This window comes from Xenopus tropicalis, chromosome 3 (assembly GCF_000004195.4).
Source record: "Xenopus tropicalis strain Nigerian chromosome 3, UCB_Xtro_10.0, whole genome shotgun sequence".
NCBI lineage: Eukaryota > Metazoa > Chordata > Amphibia > Anura > Pipidae > Xenopus > Xenopus tropicalis.
The window spans coordinates 65,377,386-65,398,933 of NC_030679.2; the positions used below are offsets into that span (position 1 = coordinate 65,377,386).

The following is a 21,548-nucleotide window of genomic DNA, read 5'->3' on the forward strand; positions in this document are numbered from 1 at the left end:
ACCATAAAAACTGGGATGTAAAGTTTAACTAGAGAAACACACCCATCATTAAGCCACACACTATTTATAGATAATCAGGAGTCTATAGCCCTTACAACACTTACAAGTAAGTTTGATAAACTTGGAACTAAACCAAACCTTTATCTAACTTATTTATCCACTTATACTCTTACAGTTGTTCCAAACTATATTTGAGATCTAGAGCTAATGTAAATAGTTCCTTATCATTCACCAACCTGCTGGTTTTGTCATATATTGCTCTGATGATTCACTGGGCTCGCTCCTGCCAAATTCATTGACGGCAATGACTCGGAATGAATAGTTGACAAATGGAGAAAGATTCAGTCTAGCTGTGGTCTGAGTTCCACTGACTTTTGTCAAGAAGTGCCATGTGCCTGGGTCGTGCATTGTATCTTCATACTCAATGATAAAATCTAAGCAAAAAATCAGACCATGTTCAGAGGTTGAGTTAGGCAGTTGCAGTCTAGCACACACTATGGTGTCATTATAAAGACATGTAAAATAATATACCCCAAAACAGTGTCAAAACTGATGTAGAATATATGGTGTATTTATAAAGCTATGTTGCATTGTATAAAATACAGCAAACACCATGCATTCCAGTTACTGAAATATTACTAAGAGCTGATTGGAGTATTTATTATGGTGTGTATAGTTAGGCAACATGCTGAAACCAACAATTATACCACTCTAGACATACATATACCAATTTAAGTTTTTACTGCCTTACTCATTTGCATAAAATCATTACAGAAGTTTAAAAATAATTGTAATATTACAAGGTATATAATGGCACAAAAAGATGATGTATATTGTATTCTGATGCATTATAAACATTGGAGACAGTCTAGTAGGTGAACGTGTAAACTTTAAAGGCTTAAAGAATCAGCTTTCTAACCTGACTTCTGGAAGGTGTTCATTTATGGATATATTAAATGGTTAAACATCCCTAAAAATAGATTTTTTTCCAGTTGTGACCTTAGAATGATGGTCAGATATTTTCATACCAGAACCTTAGAATAAAACTGGAAGATCTTTGTGCCAGCAAGTAATGTGACCTACTGGTAATGGGGCTGTTGTTATCATCTCCAGGGACCCAGGAGAGCTGCACACTTCTTTCAAGATGATCAGTCAGTTCCAAATCAAAAGGATGATCCGGGCGATCTGTAAGTAAGGCATGAAGTAAGTTTTCTTTGAAACAGATTAGTGCCAAGAGCAGAAAGGAATCTGTGAAGCATGTCTACTATTCCACGTGAGCAGAAAGTAAATTGATTCACATGCAGCTGGAGTTGAATAAAAATAACAGCAAAAGGAACTCCAAAGAAACACAATAAACTCAAAGAAATGACTTGAACTTAACTTGAACATGCTGAAAGTTCTACTGAATGCACAGCCAACAATTTAAATAAGGGTTTTATGAGTTATAAACCATCTTTGGAAAGGTCAGAGCTATCTTTCTTTGTGAATTGAGCCTAAAGGGCAAACCCAGGCTAATTGCTTGTTGCTCATTCTATTTAGCTAGCCTGTGTAAATGTAATGTTTTGAAGTGAAGTTAGATACATGAACTAACACAATGTTTTGGTGGTTGGGATGCCACTCTTTCTCAATATCAGCAAGGATACAATTATAAACAGATAGACTTTTAATAACACATTTTACATGATTGATCATAAGGCACAAAGTTTACTACATTCTAGAAAGATATGCCAAACAGTCGTTTCTAAATACACAATAGTCATGGCTTCTTTCAACCTAGTAACAGCTTTTCAACCTAGTAACAGCTTTCGGCCTGTGTTATCTCCAGTATTATTATACATGCACTGCAGGCCTGGCATTATACCTTAGGACAGCTTTGTCCAACTTGCCCTGGGACTCCACTGAATTCTATGCATGACATTGGCATTTTATTATTATGTGTGTTGTAATGTAGATTTTGCCCATTGTATAGAAATAGTCAGAAATGACAGCCTTGGATACAATGCAAGCAATATGTGAAAAGTGTTCTGCCCATGGAATGCCATTGGCTTGTCTTCAGTACCACCCAGCACAGTATCAGGGTAATTCATATGTCATTCCACTTTTCCATTGCCCAGTATACCAGATAAATTGTAATAGCAAAGGTACATGTATCTTATAAATGTCCTTTTCGTTTTCTATGCTAGGCAAACTGGTTGCCTAGCAAAAACACCTCATGAGACTCTTCTCTTTTCTTAAAGAATAAGTAAACCTTTTTTTTCCATTATTGAAATTACTCTAAACAGCTTCCCTGATTGCCTGCCTTTGTCCCTCTGTTCTTTCTGACCTGGTTGCTGAGTTACATTCTGCTCTATTCCACTCCTTCCTTGTTCAGAGTGAAGCTCCGCCCCCACTTCCTGATCAGGTCTCTCACTACACCAACAAGACTGTCAAAGTGGAGAGCCCTTCTGCGCATGCCTGGAGGCAGCAGGAGCCAGCCAGTGCATAAGCAGGCTTTTTTTCCCCAGGAGGGTGGGGGATTCCGCTCCTTCTGAAGAACTTTCAAACATGGCACATGTGACTGCAAAACACCAGGGGGAAGTGCTGGACATGGGGGATTAAGGTAGTCTTATATTAAAAATTAAGGTAGTGTAAAGTGTAGAGAATAGTAGTCTAAGGCTAAATATATGATTTGTTTTTTTTAACATTTACATCTCCTTCAAAGGGAACATATAATTGGGAATTTGAGAAACTAAAAGTTTAGAATGTGAGAATGTTCCCTCTAAATACAGAACTAAAGCTTAAAAAAGAATCTGCCTAGAAATTCTGTAATGTTACCATCTTATACATATTAACTAACTATAGTATATATAAAATATACTGTGTATAATAATATACTTTATATTGTCAGGCTGGCCCCTTGTCAGGTAACTGACAGCACCCTATTACAGCAAAAAAGAAGATGGGGACATGCTGGGGACTTCAGAGCTATAGATCTTCGCTCCCAAAAGGCAGCTGTGGGCCAAAATATAAGGTGTTGTATTTCAGGCTTAATTCTTTGTAGAGCTTTAGCTATTATTATCTATATAGTTATCTATATATTATAGTATAGTTCACAGTGCTTTACAGGGATGGGTCAGAATTCACATCAGTGAAGCTAACACTTAAAAATCCCTATCACATTTAATAGGGCCAAGATTTACCATGGAGAACAAATCCAGTTTCAAACTCAAGACCCCAGTGCTAAAAGGCTGAACCCACCGAGCCTCCACCCATTAGCTTTTTCCTCTTCAGAAGACTCAAGTCAATCCATCTTGAATTGGCTTAAAGATTCTATTATACTCTTTAGAGAAGGGATTTCTAGGCAATGTTTGAACATTGCAGGTTTGATTGAGTGAAGTTGGATACTGATGCAAGTATTAAGACCAGGCTTACAGTCAGCTTTGCAGTTCATAACACAGCTGGGTTGAAGGCAGGGCTGTTTGCTAGCCCCACAGATTATTCCATTCCTTCAACAAACTATTTCTGTAAGAACCTCACTCTGTGGACAGGGGCATTATTATTGGACAGGGCCATAGAATGGAAATTGATACTGCCAGATACTGAAGTGTGTATCATGACTCTAAAGACTTTATTTTCCTTGCCTCAGAGACCAACGGTGACTACCTACACAACTCCAGCTGAAAACGTGCATTATGTTGTTGAGCGGCTGTACATCCAAAAAAAACCATGCTTTTTTGCCTATGTTGTTTCCAAATACTGTCTGGAACTTAAGAAATTATTTTATAAAGGTTCTCCTAATATTTTTTGACATATAACATATCTGGAAAATTTTATGTAGTATAAGATGCATCAGGAAAAAAGCAGGTGTATTGTTGTTTTATGGCTGTGCTACAGAAACTTTAGAAATATACAGACTTTAGAACATATGTTGCACTATAAACAAGGTTTTTATGTACAACAATATAAAAGAAACGAGAAACCAAACACATTAGAATACCCAAAATAAGATCAAAACATATTTTATGCCACAAAATATAAACATATATGTAAATATATTTATGTAATATAAAAATATGAAACAACAACAAAACAACAAATACAAAACATGCAACAAGTCTCGCTAATAAAATGTAGAAATAATGGAAATGAAGTATTATGCAGGCACAACTTAATGGATTGACTTTTTTTACCGTAGAAAATAGCTGGAGTTGGAGTAGCTTCTGAAAGGGATATCAACATAAACATATTAGTGCAATTAGTGGGCAGGATTTTTTAGGGCTTGAATTTATCAACTTTATCATTAAAACAGTGTTGATTTTTCCAAAACTAGATATTGGGAGTGCTGTTTATCCTCTAACTTTATTATGTTTCTGCTATTTCAAAAAAAATGTGATTTTCTTGAAAAACCAAGTGACCAAGCAGTAAGACAAGTGGAAAAGTTATATTTTATATGGACATCTAAAACAAAGATCTAAAAGGCACCTATCACCCTAAATAGCTCCCACCTAAGGTGCGGGCTAATAGAGCCAGCATTCCAGTTGAGGGAAACAATAGTTTTTTGTTATAAAAACTGCACATGCCAGCACTAGCCCAGGAGGGAGCTCCCAGTGCGGGCAGCCATGTTATTTAGCATGCATGTGCATAATGAGCAAGACTCCCTGCGGTGGTGCGGTGGATGCGACTCACCCATCTATGTCACACACATGTACATAACCTGCAATGGGAGCTCACAATCTAGCATTGTAAGGGGCTATATTTTTTTTAAAAAAAACTATTGTTTCCCCCAACCAGAGTGTGGGCTCTATTAGCCTGCACCTCTGGTGGGGAAAGCTATTTAGATTGCTAGGTGCCCTTTAAAATATAAATTGAGAATCACATATAATCAGCAATTAAGATCTCTGCCATTAAAACTACAAGACAGTCTTCACTCTAAAGCGTATCTGATTCTCAAGTTATCAACTGCTGTAGATAATGACATTATGAAACCCTATTATCTTTTTGCTCAAAAGCATTTTTTTAAAATACTCTTTTATACTACAATGAATGCATTTTTTTCTGAAAAAAAATAAGATTCCTGATATACAATATCCTGTCTCACATGATCCCTTTCATAAATTAAGCACACTTCTTACAATCAAGCTAAATTACAATTAAGCTTTATTTTTGTAATAAACAGTCTAAAGTTTGCTACTTGTCTAATGATCAATAGCAACTAATAAGCAGGTAGCATTTACTGGCCAGCCATAATACACCTTAGATTTGTTGCTATGTGCTAATACATCGGGGCAAACGTTAGACTTTTTATTACATTTCCTTGTTAAAGTCTTGTGGTGTGTGAATCATATCAGGTTATTACGGTACACATAGACAAAGATGGTACAGGTATGGGATCTGTTATCTGGAAACCCATTATCCAGAAAGGTCCGAATTATGGAAAGCCTGTGTCCCATAGACTTAATTTTAATCAAATATTTCAGATTTTTAAACATTTACTCTATAATAATAAAACAGTACCTTGTATTTGATCCCAACTAAGATATTTAATTAATTAATTAATCCTTATTGGATGTAAAACAATCCTATTGAGTTTAACTAATTTTTTTAGTAGACTTAGGGGCACATTTACTAAGCCACGAACGGGCCGAATGCGTCCGATTGCGTTTTTTTCGTAATGATCTGTATTTTGAGACTTTTTTGTATTTTTTGCGATTTTTTTCGGCGTCTTTATGACTTTTTCGTTACCAATACAATTTGTGCGAAAAAACGCGAGTTTTTCGTAGCCATTCTGAAAGTTGCGCAAAATCTGGCGATTTTTCGTAGCGTTAAAACTTGCGCAAAAAGTTGCGCTTTTTTCGTAGCGTTAAAACTTGCGCGAAACGTCGCACCTTTTAAGTTTTAACGCTACGAAAAAGGCGCAACTTTTTGCGCAAGTTTTAACGCTACGAAAAAATCGGCAGATTTTGCGCAACTTTCGGAATGGCTACGAAAAACTCGCGTTTTTTCGCACAAATCGTATTGGTAACGAAAAAGTCATAAAGACACCGAAAAAATCGCAAAAAATATGAAAAAGTCGCAAAATGTTCGTTTTCAAATTCGTTCAGATTCGTGTCTTAGTAAATGTGCCCCTTAAGGTATGGAGATCCAAATTACGTAAAGACCCCTTATGCGGAATATCCTTGGTCCCGAGCATTCTGGATAACAGGTCCTATACCTGTACTGCACAAACCCCATGAAAAGCAAAATTATTTTTGGTACAAGGCAAATATTGTAGCAATATATATATACAATTGTGTTTTAGATATATTTTATGAAGTCTAATATTACAAATTATATTTTGATATTGAAATGAATAAAAGTACATCTATTTGTGTAGTACAGGACTATACTAAGAGCCAAAAAGGAAGTTGATGGTTTACTTACCAACCACAGTAAGCACTGCACTGGCCGAGACAGTGTCCAAATCAGTGTTTGCCACACAAGTGTATGTTCCTTCATCCTTCTCTGTTACATTCTTAATGGTCAAATGGCCTTTGGTAACTTTAAATCTGAAATTGAAAAATGCTTTTAAATAAATATATCATAGCTTTAAGACATGAAGAGGAAACTTGGGCCCAAGCATGAAAGTGCTAGTGTAAGCATTGTCTTTGGAAGCCTGGCTTGCATATTTTCAATTGAAACAATTGGTGTCAGGCAACTGGGTGTCTCCTCCTGAGCTACTGCTGCATTTGCTATGGCCCTAGATGTGCACCCATTGCACAATCCCTGTCCTGTGCCAACGTCAGAAGCTTTCCTGATTTCTTCCAATGTGTATGGAGGTGTCAGTGGTGAGGTTTTTGAATACAAAACAAAAAATGTCTCTTTATTTTCCCTAGCTAACAGTAATATGAGCACTATGCTATACTAAAGCATTTTGTATGGAATTTTTGTTAGTAGTTTGTAGACAGATGATAGATGATAGATAGATAGATAGATAGATAGATAGATAGACAAATTCAAACCCAGTTAAAAGTTTCATATGCTAATACAACATTTTCTGTTTAGTGTTACAGTATATGGATCTGGACAATTAGAGGTGTACTCAGGCATTTATTTCTCAAACATGAGGGTGGTTTACCTAAAAATATGCATATAAACACAGAATATAGGCCCAGTTCTATTTCCAAGCTAATACACCAGGTACAGTAGGTGCAATGTACTCTGCAATAATGTTATATATGAATGAACCAATAATACCTTTCATCATTTGGAAGCTCAGTGTTATCCTTTAGCCAAATCACCACTGGTTTTAAAGTAGGATCATGTTTTACCCTACATTCAAAGTGTGCACTTCCATATCTCTGAATTACCCTGTATTCTGGTTGTTTAATAATCATAGTTGGATCTGAAATGTAAAATATAACACCAGTTCATATCTTTTATGAAATGGGATAACTTGCATTCAGTACTACAACAATTATTTTAAGATTTACCCTTGATTTGAAGTCCAATCATGTCTTTTACACTTCCAAAACTATTAGTTGCTACACAAGTATAATTTCCACTGCTGTCCTTTTGTGCCACGGGTATTTCTAGAGTTCCGTTGTCATGAAATACATATCCGTTTCCATGCAAAACACTTCCATGAGCACCTTTAAACCTTTAAAAAAATAGCATAGCATGACAAGCCTGTCTAAGAATGAGATGTCTGAAGGTTACAGGTGGCAAGAATATGTTCACATTGTACCCAAGGGTCATGAGGCTCTGACAATTCACACCTCATCTTTTACTGGCTGTTTTGTCCAAATTAGGGTATCTCAAACTATACACCAAAATTTCCATGATAGTTTATATTTTTGGGACACCTGTAATTTGCAAGTGAGGGAGACAATGCCTGGTAAAAAAAATCAGGAACCATTACCTATAAAAGTATTTAAAATAACCACACAGCAGCATAATTGGATACATAAGAATAGCAGAAACCAGAAGTGTCAGAGTAATGGCAGGTATGTCTGGCAACCAGCTATTAATACAGTATAACAGTATATAATAAAGTATACACATAGAAACACACAGAATAAGCACCAGTTTAAAGCATACAAATACTGCTCTGTGTTCATATCATAATGGCATAAAAAAATGACAATTTCAGACTGACTTATGAACACCTTTAAATATTATCTGTTATCTGCATACTTATGGGCTTATTTATCAGTTTTTGAGTTTGTGAATTCAAGTTTGAACTTCTGAATTTGAGTTTTTTTAAGTGCAAAAAAACTGGAATCAAGAAAAAAAATCAAACTTGACCATTGATAAATCACTCCCTTACTGATACAGTTAAGTTGCTGTATGGATATATAATGAATCTCGTTAATGCTTCTGGGTTCTTAAGACAAAAAGTATGACCTATAGGCAACATGACAAATGGCAACATTTCCAGCTGTCACTAGTTTTTTAATGGTTGTGTGCATACATATAAATAGTCTCAAATGGGTTAAATTGGTAATATTAAGTCATGAAAAAGTATAAATTGCAGTTTTGCATTGATTTTCAAGAAAACTGATAAATCATTATAGGAAAAATAAAAAAAATGTTTTTTGATTATTAACATATTTGACTTCTATTGCATCTCAGCATGTTTGAGGTGGTGTCATTTATAAATTTTCATTTTTTTAATTTAAAGTGTTGACTCACAATGTGAAACTAATGGCCCTCAATCTACTGGTACGGGTGTCTTTCACAGCTGGAGGTTATATGAAGAATAAATGCAAACTGCGTAGATAGTGCCCTGGTCGGAATCAAACCTGAGACTCTAGTGCAGCAAGACAGCAATGCTGACCACTTGTCAATATGTGGCACTTGATCTTATTAACTACAATACTGATTTAATATAATCAAGAAAATAAACTGTGTATTTGGGTGAGAATAATTAAATTACTCTTCATTCCTGTTTTACACAATGTTAAATTACCTTCTGATTGGCGGTGTCATATTTATATACACATTTTGCTATCTGTATATAACCCAACCTCCTTGGAGTAAGCAATATTTTATGAATAAATATAACACAGGTTGTCCTACCATTTAATTTCAGGCTTGGGTGAGCCAAAAAAGGGACAGTGAAGCAAGGCTACGTTGTTAGCAATCACTTTATAGACGTGTTTTGACATCATAATTCGAGGAGGTTCAGCTGTAAAATTCAAGACAGACATTTATAATAGTGTTTCAGAACATGTTGCATAGATATGAGCAGAACATTTTCACATTTAATTTTGTTGAAGCCTGTTAAGCATTTAAATTGTGTATGAATCAAAATGGTGCATATTATTATCAGATATATCCTGATACCTGTAACATAATTATAGTTAGGCTGTAATCTTGTCAGCATTTAATTCCTATTATTTTATGAAGTAATTCCAAATAATTGTAATGCTCCTTTTATGATGTGGTTATGGTCTGATTATGATTAGGCTTTCATACATATTTCCAGCAGAGCCATGTTATTGTGTCAGGTGTACCAGTCCCACAGTTTTAGACCTTACTACATGTAAGGTCCTGTAAGTTTACAAATCATTGTATTTTGGCTGCAAGTGAAGTTCTATCAAGTTCTATCAAATAATTATCTTGTTCATTTCTATATTTTATAGGATTCCAACTTCACTCTCAGCATTCCCTGTCAGCCAATGCAGTTGAGCTGAGTTTCTCAAATTGAGTCCTCAAGGAAGACCAAAACGTTGGAATAAACTTTATTTCACTTTCACCATACTTTTAAGTCCTGTGATAGATAGATATTTAATAGGGCCACAGATCGGAAGATCTGTATAAGTACCTTATATATAAGTAAGTCTAATATTCTAGCTATATTCGTGTATGGGAGATGGGAGTTGTAGAGCAATAGATACTTTTGTACTACACACAACACAACCTTGTATTAAATAGTAAGACAATAAAGAAGTGTACATATTCCAAATGATTCATAACTCATGCTTAAGTTGTTACTGATACTCTTATAGGAAGCAGAGAGTTTTAAGAAACCTGACGGACTGCACATAACTATAGTTTTATATAATTGTCTTGTTCTCTATCTCCTTTCTCTCCTAATTCTTTTTCATCTTTCTACTACAAGAGTTATTATTGTTGTGTTAAAAAGAAAAAAACAATAGATTGTTTTATAAAAGTATAAAGGTAGTCAGGCCCGGATTTGTGGCCTTGCCACAAAGGCCGGGCCTAGGGCGGCACAAATTTAGGGGCAGCATGCTGCCCTGGTGCACCGGAATAATTTGCCCGCATATGGAGCAATGGGGAGAAGACGCACAGAAACTTTAGCGCGTCCTCTCCCCAAAGTTCTGTATAAGTTAAGTGGCGTGCGGCGGGGGGGAGGTTGGGGGGGGTGCACGCATGTGTGGGCGGGCTGCCTCGGGGTGCCCCAATCAGAAATCTGCCCCTGGAGGCATGCCACCCAAGCCGCACTGAAATTTTGCTCACATTCGGAGCGATGGGGACCTCTCCCCATTTCTCCGTATGTGAGTTTAAATGGACGCGTGAATGGGTCAGCCTCGGGACGCCCCAATAACAAATCCAGGTCTGAAGGGAGTAATGTACACTGTATTGACAAAGGTTCAGAGGTCCACTGGCAGGACTAAGATTTTGACACCTAAATTATTTCATTATATATTTAATAAAGGTCTGACAGTACACCTGATTCTATTTATCGGCTGGATTCTAGATGCTGAACAGCACCCAGCTGCATTAAACCTGTATGGTAGAGTGTATAACTCAAGAATATATCATTTAAAAAAAAATAGTTGAAAAACAATTTTAATCATAGTGTAATAATATAATGAGTAAGGAGGGGTTGTTTTATAAGAAGTATCCGATAAAAAGAGAGAATAGTGTAGGTGGTCTTACCGATAACATTTACAAAAGCATTTGCAAGCAAGTAGCCATATTTATTAGAGGCATTGCACTGATATACTGCAGTAGCTCCATCTTGCACCTTAGAAAACATAATTGTATCTCCATCCACTCTTCTACTTGCATCTGTAGGAGCCACTGTAAATTAAAACAAGAATTATTTTTGATGTTTTTCTCTTTTACCAGGCAGAAAATTAGAGAAGGGGTCATTCCTGAGGCACAGCCAACAAAACCTTTATTATCTAAACATTTTTAATTTATTTACAGTATCATTTCACACCTTGGGTATCATGCATAATTAACTAAATATTTTCCTCAGCTATTGACTCTAAAAGCAAGGTACAACAAACATGCTGAATATCCTCACTCCGACTGATCTGCAGTGAGAATGTGAAGGATTTGCAAATGCCACAATAAGTTTCTTCCATCATGCGTTAATTCTGCTCTGTCCAAGGCCATGCAAGACTACCATAGTATATAGTATGTACAATAAGTTCTATGGAATATATTGGTGCTTTATAAATGTTAAAGGGTACATAAACTGAACATATAGACTGCATACAAAAATACAAGGGCCCTACAATAAAACTTACAATCAAAAAGGAGAAAGGGTTATAAGGTGCAAGGATTATCACACATACTAACAATAATGAACAAGACAGAAATGCTTAATCAACTTACATTCAATGGAAACACCATTAATAAGCCATGTTATACTAGGAGTAGGACTGCCACTTGCTCTGCAAGTCAGAGATCCATCCTCTCCTGGGGATAATACAATATTTCTTGGTGGAGTTATCCAATAAGGTGCAGCTGCAAAAAAAATTAAAATATTAAATGTAACATCTGCCAGAACAAAAAGCCATTCAGAGGATTATGTAGCCACCTTTAAAATCTAATGAAGATATGTAAAAAAAAAATACAACAGTATTTTTTCTGTCCTCTTCAAGGCCTACACCCGATGAAATACATGAGTACATTAATAAAAGAAAACCTTTCTAACAATCCCATTGGATACTGTCCCCCTATACATGTGAAGGCACTTTTAACTGAAAGCTGAAACATAAATTTAGTCCCTAGCATGTCATATACAGTATAAAGGTATGGGGCTTTTTATCCAGAATGCTTGGAACCTGGGGTTTTCTGGGTAAGAGGTAAGAGGATCACCATACGTTGTCTACTAAAAAATAATTTATATATTAAATAGACCCAAAAGGATTATTTTGCCTCCAATAAGGATTAATGATATCTTAGTTACAAGCAAGTACAAGGTACTGTTTTATTATTACAGAGAAAAGGAAAATGCAGAGTGCAGGGCTGTCAGGAGAAAGGCAACCCCTTTTATTAACACCTATCACAGCAGAAGGTACATACAGGGACCTCCTGTCCCCAGAGCTTGGGGGCATCCAAGAGCTGCCTCATGTCTTGCCCACCACCTGCCCCTTATGAATACAACCCTCCTCTGCAGACAATGCTGTATTCATAGGAGGGCTATTTATGCTTCTTTCTGAGGGGTGCAAACCACTGGCAGAGTGCAAAGTGCAAAAAACATGATGTTGTCCTTGACCCCGCTCTTTGCCTGTTTGGGAACTGGTTTAATCCCCATTAATAAAAAGCCAATATTCCACATTATAAAGATCCATTGTAACTGAACTATATCATAGGTTTCATATCTGCTATATGAAACCTTCAGTATTTCATTATTGGTTTGAGACCATAATTGACTGATCCATGAGCAAGTTTTCCTCTAATAATTTCTCATAATAAACAAATTGAAATTCCTTTTAACCATAATTGGCATATTATTACTTTGATGAATTCCCAATTCCAAGGAGACCTATGGTGTGTAAAGCTTTGAATTATTTAATTAGCAAATAAAAGTCTTCTGAGTGCATTAATATTTTTGGTCTCATAAAATGTAAATGTAGGAATCAAAATTATTTCAGATCTAAAGCAGAAATGAGCATGCCTATACTACCCTTTACTAAGGAGGGGTTAAATTATCTGATTTAGCAGCTGTTGCATGCTGCTGGATGTACAGTATTTCCTAGGCATACACATGTATCACTGAAAGAAAATGGCAACTATCTGGCTGTCTACTTATAGGCTCTTTCTTTTTTGTGCTTCTCACTAATGCATTTTCTTTACATACAGTATGAAAAGAATCTCCTAACACAAGTGAATTCTGAGATGCACATAGAGGGTAAATCACTTAGACAAGGAAAGGAATCATTTCTACTGATTACCATGGCAACCAGATTCTTCTCCAACTCTACTATCAGAAAGGATAATAAACGCAGTTCTCCCTGTCGTTACACCATTTATACAGCTTGAGAAATCTGGACAGAGCTGGAGATATCGGTGTTCATAAAATAAAATACATTTTAAGGGAAAACAGAGATTCAATGTAATAAGCATAACAGACAATTACATCCTTTCTTTTACTGCTGCCTGTATTTACAACAATAATACCAGGTTAACACAAAAAACCCTGTTACTAAGGGGCAGATTTACCTTACCCCATGAAAGCAAAAACTAGCATTTGCTGTTGGTTTGTAAATGTCACTGTAAGTTGTTTATTCCATATGATTGGACAATGTACTCAGATATTAAAGGAGAAATCGCCAATGCATGGATTGAATGGGTGGTGTGTTCTTAAGGCAAGGGATTGTTTGGGAGCAAGGTGGACAGACTGGAGCAAGAACAGAACCAAGGCAGAACTGAAAGTCAGAAGTGGGACAGAGCAGGTGTAGAGCCAGGAACAACAGACAGAAGGGGGACCGAGCAGGTGTAAAGGCAGGAACAACAGACAGAAGGGGGACAGAGAAGGTGTAAAGGCAGGATTGGAGCAGAAACAGGACCAGGACCAAGGAAAGGGAGGGCAAGAGCTATCATCAAGGCACAATACTCAAGACAAAACTACCATTATGCTCAGGATAGGAAGTGAGGCAAAGGAATGGTTTAAATAAGGTTTGAAATGTTGTGTGTTTGATGCAATAAACACAAAGCGAAAACTCGACAATTAATGAGGATGAGAGATGAGGATGAGAACTCACAAGCTTCTGGCATAATGGTTAAGGTAAGTGGCCAGTAACCCGTAGGTTCCTGGCTTTAATTCCAGCCGATCCTAACATAGGGACACTGACTGCATCACAAAAAAAAGTTTTAACTGCTATGTATACCACTGCACATCTATTTAATACATTTTTGTTATGTATAAAAATAGGGGGGATTGAGAGTATCATGGCATTAGCAACTGGAAGAATGGAAGTTTTACAGGTGAGAATTCAAGTATTAGAACTGGGTTGCAAATATAATTACCTTTCACAGTGACTGTTATAATGTGATGAGTGGTGCCCAGGATATTTCTCCCTATGCATTTATATTTTCCAGCATCAGCTTCAGTGACATCAATAATCTTTAATGTTTTATTAAAGTTTTCATAAAACACTCTGTTAGCAGGTAAATCTGCACTCTCCTTACGCCAATGGATTTCAGGTGTAGGCCTAAAAAAGAGCACAAAGGTCTTCCGATCACAAATACATAATTATTTACAGGAAAAAACAGATCTAACAAGTTGGGTCAGTCTGCAATGATTAAAGTTAAATCAAGGTATTAATGAGGTATAGCACAAATGAAATTGAATTGAAACTGAATGCAGTTTAAGAAATCGCTATGATTGGAACTGCATCATTAAAAGTTATTTAAAGTGAGCTAAAGCATAAAAAAGGCTAAAAATGCGGAATTATAAATACTGAATTCTTGGATCTTGTTACGACAGTAAAAATAATTATGGGATATACTTAGGGTTCAAAAGATTTGTAGCCTTATTCTTTACTGCACTTTAGTTTCACTTTAAAAGGTTATGTATAAGGGAATAATTTCTATTTTAGAACTATATAAATATGATGATAATAATAAATAATAATAAATTAGTTTCTTCAAAATGAGTTAATATAGGTAAACTGTGTAAAGCTGAGAAATATCAGTATTAAAAAACTCATTTTAAAAATGATTTATTATATATGTAAAGGATATTTCATCTGATGGATGCTAAAATACAAAAGATCACTGGCACTGATCAAACCTTAAGGGTGAAGACAAACGGAGTGGTTACTCATTGTGATTTTTACAGTCGCTGTGACTAATCACCGCAACAGCTAATTCCATATGTGAATATAAAAGTTTCTGCATCTGGAATATTCTGTGCAGGAGAAGTTGGCATTGTTATAGCCGTAGCGATTAGCCATGACTACATTTTTAAAATCGCCCAGTTTGTCTTCACCCTTAAGGTGAAACCCACACAAAATAGAAATCAAAGCATCTTTCCAATATAGAATCCATTTCTTTTAAGCCTGTATGCAAAGGTAATTGCTATTAGACTTATAATAATAATAATAAAGAATACAAAAATAACTGAGAAGTCTCTCCCTTGGTTAGTGAAGCATTTTCAATGCATTACAAACTAACTTGTTTTAAATCACTAACTGTTTTCATCTTCCTTACGACTAATCTCCCCGTGTGCCACAGCCCTTAGGGTGAAGACATACAGATCTACTAGTAGCAGCTACTTGTCATGGCTACTAAAATAGACAATGCTGATCATTTACTGATAACTAGCTCTATGTGTGTTTTAGAAGAGACAATTCGCAGTATTGTCTATGGCAGGGTATTTTCTGGCATTTAGTAGCCGTGACAAGTAGCCGCTAATAAATAGTTCCATATGTCTTTACCTTTAGACTGTAATCTCTATTGAGCATGGCCTTACGATCTTATTTTTATTCTGTGACCATAGTTTGTTAATTATTGTAAGACCTCTTTTTGTTTGAATTGAATCATTTGAGTAACTTGCTGGTGCTATATCAATACATGATGATGATCTAATATTAGGAATAAGCATTTGGATTGGAATTGCTGCTTAAACACCTAAACCATGCAGAGTTTAAAACATAGTGCTAGACAGTACAGAGCAACTTACAGTCCCTCTGCTATACATTCCAGCAAAAGTACTTCTCCAAGTAAGACTGTCTTATTACTTGTGGTATTATTTGGAAACAGCATGCTAGGGCGCCTTTCCCCAGCAGGACTATCTGGAATAAAAATTTAGCACATTAAATTTAGACACTTAGATTTATTTCTATTAACGCAAAATGCAACTATATCTATGCAGAGATACAGAGATAACTAGAGAATCAGTTGTTATCAGTGAGCTGAAAGAAAGTATGGATGATGTAGTAGACAAGGTATGAAACAAATTAACAATTTTAATTCAGAGCATGCAGAGTTGCTTCCATACAGATCTATTTATATTACTTCTGAGTGATTCTCAAGGCACAAACATGTCCTGGAAAAGAAATTACAGCATATTTTAACTGTTAAAAATGACTCCCCGTCATGATTAACAACTGACACCCCGTGGAGGCTTATGCCTTATCGATGTTGCCTAATATAGTGAGATGTGAGCCCTTATGAAATTCATTATTACAAAGTAGAACTTTAGAACTAAAAAGGCTTTTTTATGCAGATTATTGCCTTATGAATTTATACAAAAAGGCAACTTGCACAGAATGAAGACTATAGGAAAAAATCACAAAATAAAGTTTAATCATTTAGATGCTATGATACTTTATGTACATCATGGATAGAAAAAACAATTTCATATACACAAGTTGGAGAGAAAAGCTTTGTTAGCCATGAAAGCCATCTGTTACAAATATGTTCCAGTTTATCCCAGTGTATTGTGGGTTTTTTTTGCATCATATATAACAGGTTAAATATGTATATGTCTGAATATAACTGATGGCTTTAAATCTTAGAAAATAAAATAAAGAACTGCAAGGAAGAACAAAATTACAGTAAGTATAATTACATATAGATATAATTATACAATATCAAATAGACGATTCAAAAAGAAGAGGCTGTATAGAAACTATTATAGATGTTAAATGGAAGTGAAGTTAGTCTACTAGTTCTAGTAAAATAGGAAATACTAGTGAATACTGTTTACCAAAAACTCACCACCATAAAACTCAGTGTCACTTAAATTAGCAGCTATAGTTTCATTTAATCCATCCACTGAAATAAACAAAACATCATCAATATTTTTACAGAGTCACATAAAGCAGTTTTGAATGTTGAATCTACAACATCTGAGGTGAGCCACAATATACTACAAAAGAACATACAAACAATGAAATATATTCTTATATCTACTGCCACATCTGACATCAATATGTTCAACATACTGGCTACTCTAAAGCACTTTGCAATCCTTCTATACTTAAGAAAAGTCATGGCTCTAAATCCAAACCTTGCCAGCCAATGACAAGCAAGAGTGAAATGTGCTATAATGTTAAGTGAGCACAAATGTGGGTTAAACACTACACCTTATTCTTCCATTGCCTATGCATATGTATTAAATGGAATGTTTAATGCTTGCATCATGTTTTAGAACTTTTTGCACAATTTTAGCACTATATTTTGTTAGCTACCTATAAAGGTAGTCTCTTTTTAAAGAAACTTTGCCAACAAATGAAAAAAAAATTAAGGTATTGTATTATTGTGAATACAACTCATTTTGTATGTGGAAGCATCAAAGTCGTTGTAACTAAACAATCTGAGCTGCACATAAAGCAGAAGTAAAATCCAGAAAGACCTGCAACTGTATCATTCAGAAACCATATTATTCAGAAAGCATGTGCTAGAACTAAGGAATCCAGTATAATATTGTGATCAGCTACAGCCAATACGACAATAGCATTGATAACTCACTTGATAAAACCTTCAAAGAAATTGGTTGTTTCTGGTGTATAGTCTGAGTGAGATTAAATCTTGCATAGCAAATGTAGAAGTCACGAGTATCTTCTGGTTGCACATTAGAAAAATAAAGATCTCCATTTAGACCTTGTGAAACCCTTTTATTTTGGGGCAACTTTTGGAATGCTTAAAAAGAAAAGGAAAAAAACACATTAGCAAGATCTTACCAGCTGAAAAAAGCATCAGTAAATACCCCCAATCTCTATATATACTGTATATAAGCATCTTCATGTTATTTAATGTACACTGTAATTATGTAAATTTTCGACTTCTTTACCAAAACACTACTAAGCTTGATACAGTAATATACAGTGTAACACAAAGGTTTCTAAGGTGAAGCAAGTAGATAGTAAAAACAGAAAAACCTCTCTTGTGGCCTTAAATTGCTCTCTTATAGCATTAAAGACTAAATTGTATTACTTAATATTTCTACAAGACAAATACTACAAACAAATAATGTTAGACAGAAAGTCAACCAATGAGTACACCAACACAGGAACAAACTTACAGTTGTCCATCCAAAATATTATAGGTGGTGGTAACCCTTTTGGTGGGTTGCATGGGAGCACCAAAGGAACACCCTGCTGAATAACAATTGGTTCAATTTTTTCCTTTGTCCACAGAGGGGATCCTGTAGAAATGAATTTTAAAGTAGATGAGAGCAGTGATATATACATGAATGATGCAAATCTTTTAATACACAACAACTGATTTCTTCAGTTCTGGTATGGATATCATATCTGTTGTATATGATATAATTATTGCTGGTTTTTGGACTATTATGTGTTTATTTTGTACAAATTATCTTGGTTTTGTGTAAGAAACCATGCAGAGTTATCCTACAGTCCTACAAAACCACAGATAGTTTTCAATAAAAACATATACAATAAAAAATATATTTATTGTACTTATGTTGAATGCAGGTGTATAGAACAATTTTAACTTGAAATGTCCTTCTGCAAAAATTCAGTTCTTGAGTCTGTGATATGTTGGATATATTTGAACCATGCATATGTATGTTACTCTGGGTTTCATAGATTCTTTGCATAGTAAAATAAGCATTATGTATTTTTATTTTTCTTCCACCTCACTACTAAGTATTGAGTAGAAAATTCTTATTTTGTCCTTCAGAGCCTTGCATTCTTCTGCTCTCATCTTCCAGTACAATTCCTCCTGAGCCCTGCACTCAGCTCAGCTCAGGCTATTGACGGGACACTCACCTCAGGAGTTGAATTGTGTAGAAACCCTTTCTCACCCGCCTCAGGGGTGCAATCAGCTTTTTAAAAATCACTTTCTAGAGGAAGCATGTCACTAGCCTTTTGCTGCAGCAATACACCCATGACCTATGCACCCTTGTTTTTGTCTGTCTCCTCTTCCTAATAGATTGTAAGCTCTTTGGGGAATGGATCTAATTTCAGTGTTGGTTCTTAAGCATTTATTCATTTTCACTGTTGGTTTTATAATAACTATACCGTTGTTGTGTTTATGCATTGTGAAGTCAACATCTTGGTGCTATATAAATAAATACAATAAAAATACATCTTCCACCTAGGCATCTATTAATATCTTCCCCATCCCAGTATTCCCAGGCCCATCTTACCATGCGCATCTCTTTGCATGCAGATGTGTATAGGCCATAGGTGATAACAAACCCTAAGTGGTAACAGTTTACTGTAAATATTATTATTGTGTTGTCTTTCTGTACATAAGACAACACTATCTGCAAGGTTCAATGTGATATGCAGGCTTGGGAGACTGTATGCATTAATGTCAGTGGTTATAGTGAAATGACAGACTTTAAAGAGTTATTAAGCTCAGGCTCAGCAGAAACAGTGATTGCATGCAAATTAATAAGAATGGGCAAGCTCAAGAGAATTATGGTGCAGAAGCAGACTTGGGAATTTTAGCAGTTAGAGTGAGCTAATGAAATGAATAAGAATGTCTTCCATTCTGTAGCCATGTGTTAGTTTATAACTTGTTTATAATAATAAACAATAAAATGTAACTATAAATTAAAGAAAGGCTAAAGGAAAAAGACAAACAGACTTCATTCCAGTGAGTTTGGTATCCTATAATTACATTGGTATTGAGAAACTTCAGACAACTTCTGAGGTATCAAGGCATTTAGCCACATTTATTGAAGGCAGGAGAGCTTAAAGTTCTGGGGTTAAATCCTCAGGTGACAATATAATCAGCATTGCCTGAGGGTCTTAGATTTGGGTTACAGATTATGTTGTGGTAAATCCAACCAAGAAGGGGTATAGAAAAAGAAGTTACAGCACTTATGGTATTGTGTGTGTGTGTGTGTGTCTGTGTGTGTTTTTTTTTTTTTATTGAATTGTTCATCTATCCTAGAATTTAAAAAATGTCACCTTCAGTGTACTATGGATAATTAAGAATATTAAAGTGATATGTCCTAAACTTCTCAGTTTTACTTGGGTACTTAAGTGTTCATAAAGTGAAGAATTACTTTCACCCACTGACAACATTTTCAGTTATCTATGTGAGTTCATTAAGTTAATTTTATCACTGAGAAGAAAAATAAACAGCTCAGAATTAGATTTTCAATTTAAAAGTAGTTAATGGAGTGTGAGAGACTGTAATACAAATGTTTCTGAACCTGATGAAAGACCCAAATTGTGTGGCAAATTCTCACCTTGGCTCTGCTTGACTGATTTTGTAGCACTAGCCTTTATATGCCTTGATGTAGATCATTCTATTTTGGAAAAACTTTAACCACTTAAAGGGTTACTCTGAATAGATTTACACATGTTTAGATGTAATCTGATATTTTTTACTCAGCACCCAACATGGTACTACAGATAGATTGACAAAATGCTAGTTTCGAACTTTGACTACAAGAATAATTGGGTATTCTGCTCTGTCTAAATATACATAAAAACGTCTTTACATGTATTAACATACAATCTGTGCAAGGAGGACACATCAGGAAAAATATGTGATTTGGAAAAAGGAAATATGATGTGACCTTTGTTTAAATGAAGAGGGTTCGAATGACGCTGAAAATAATGGATTCTAAAAATATAAACACTGGGTAGTGATAGCCATTTCTTTTAATAGCCCAAACAAGTACTGGTTAAAAATTATTAAAATAATACTAAGGGTGCTGCTTTAAAGAGGGCCTGCCACCCTAAGAAATAATTCCAAATTCTTTTATTTTGTGCCAGCCAGGCAAAATAAACTTCACTTCACAAATAATAAAATTCTTGTTTCCTCAGTCTTGGAATTCATGTTCACAGCATCACTGCCTGAATTTTGTGGACAAAACTTTGTATCATCCCAAAAGATTGTGTATGTGCCATAATGAGGGAACTGATACCCATGCCCATGATACACAATTATAGACAGTGAGGCAGGAGGTGGAATGAGAGGAGAACAATGACATAAAGGAAGTGCAGAAAATAAAAGTAATTGCCTGCCCCACCTCTATGCCATAGATGCGGGGCAGGCAATATATAATTGACAGCTGAGATTTTTAAATACATTTATAAAAGATATGGATTTAATTAGAATAAAAGAATTTGTGTTTCATGTTTAATTTGAAAAGGACATTTGTTATAAAGCTTTGTGTTTCTGGGTGACAGGTTCTCTTTAATGTTTCTTTATAAGTTCCTTATAATAAAATTTAAAATAACTCTCCCTTAGCTAAAATAGATAAGATCCTAACAATATGATATGAGCCTCTATATCAACATATCCAGTCTGTGGATGTCTGTGCTATGAAATCTGGTAAAGGAAAATGATATCGATATCATTTTATGGCTATGATTATTTTTTCAGAAAAAATACTATTTACACATTACCCAGGTTTACTTTTCGAGTGTAAATCAGCCTACAATCTC

At 35.3% G+C, this 21,548-nt stretch overlaps 1 protein-coding gene and 1 long non-coding RNA gene across 22 annotated transcripts in view; one reads left to right on the forward strand and one right to left on the reverse strand.

Annotated features, from left to right (window-relative positions):
• The window catches only part of nrcam (neuronal cell adhesion molecule), a 123,425-nt gene that overhangs the window by 24,225 nt on the left and 77,652 nt on the right, over positions 1–21,548 (reverse strand). For 13 of the 21 annotated variants that reach the window (XM_012958697.3, XM_012958694.3, XM_031897722.1 and 10 more), the window contains 14 exons: positions 18,194–18,316; positions 17,641–17,811; positions 16,888–16,944; positions 15,848–15,959; positions 14,191–14,375; positions 11,551–11,682; positions 10,864–11,007; positions 9,037–9,145; positions 7,449–7,615; positions 7,213–7,360; positions 6,400–6,524; positions 4,170–4,199; positions 1,084–1,185; positions 237–434 (listed from right to left, as the gene is read on the reverse strand). In XM_012958697.3, the coding sequence (XP_012814151.1) occupies positions 237–434; positions 1,084–1,185; positions 4,170–4,199; positions 6,400–6,524; positions 7,213–7,360; positions 7,449–7,615; positions 9,037–9,145; positions 10,864–11,007; positions 11,551–11,682; positions 14,191–14,375; positions 15,848–15,959; positions 16,888–16,944; positions 17,641–17,811; positions 18,194–18,316 (1,803 nt within the window). 21 annotated transcript variants of the gene reach the window in all.
• Positions 2,644–4,234, forward strand: LOC116409739. The gene is made up of 2 exons (XR_004221986.1): positions 2,644–3,010; positions 3,626–4,234. It is a non-coding gene; the product is annotated as an uncharacterized LOC116409739 (long non-coding RNA).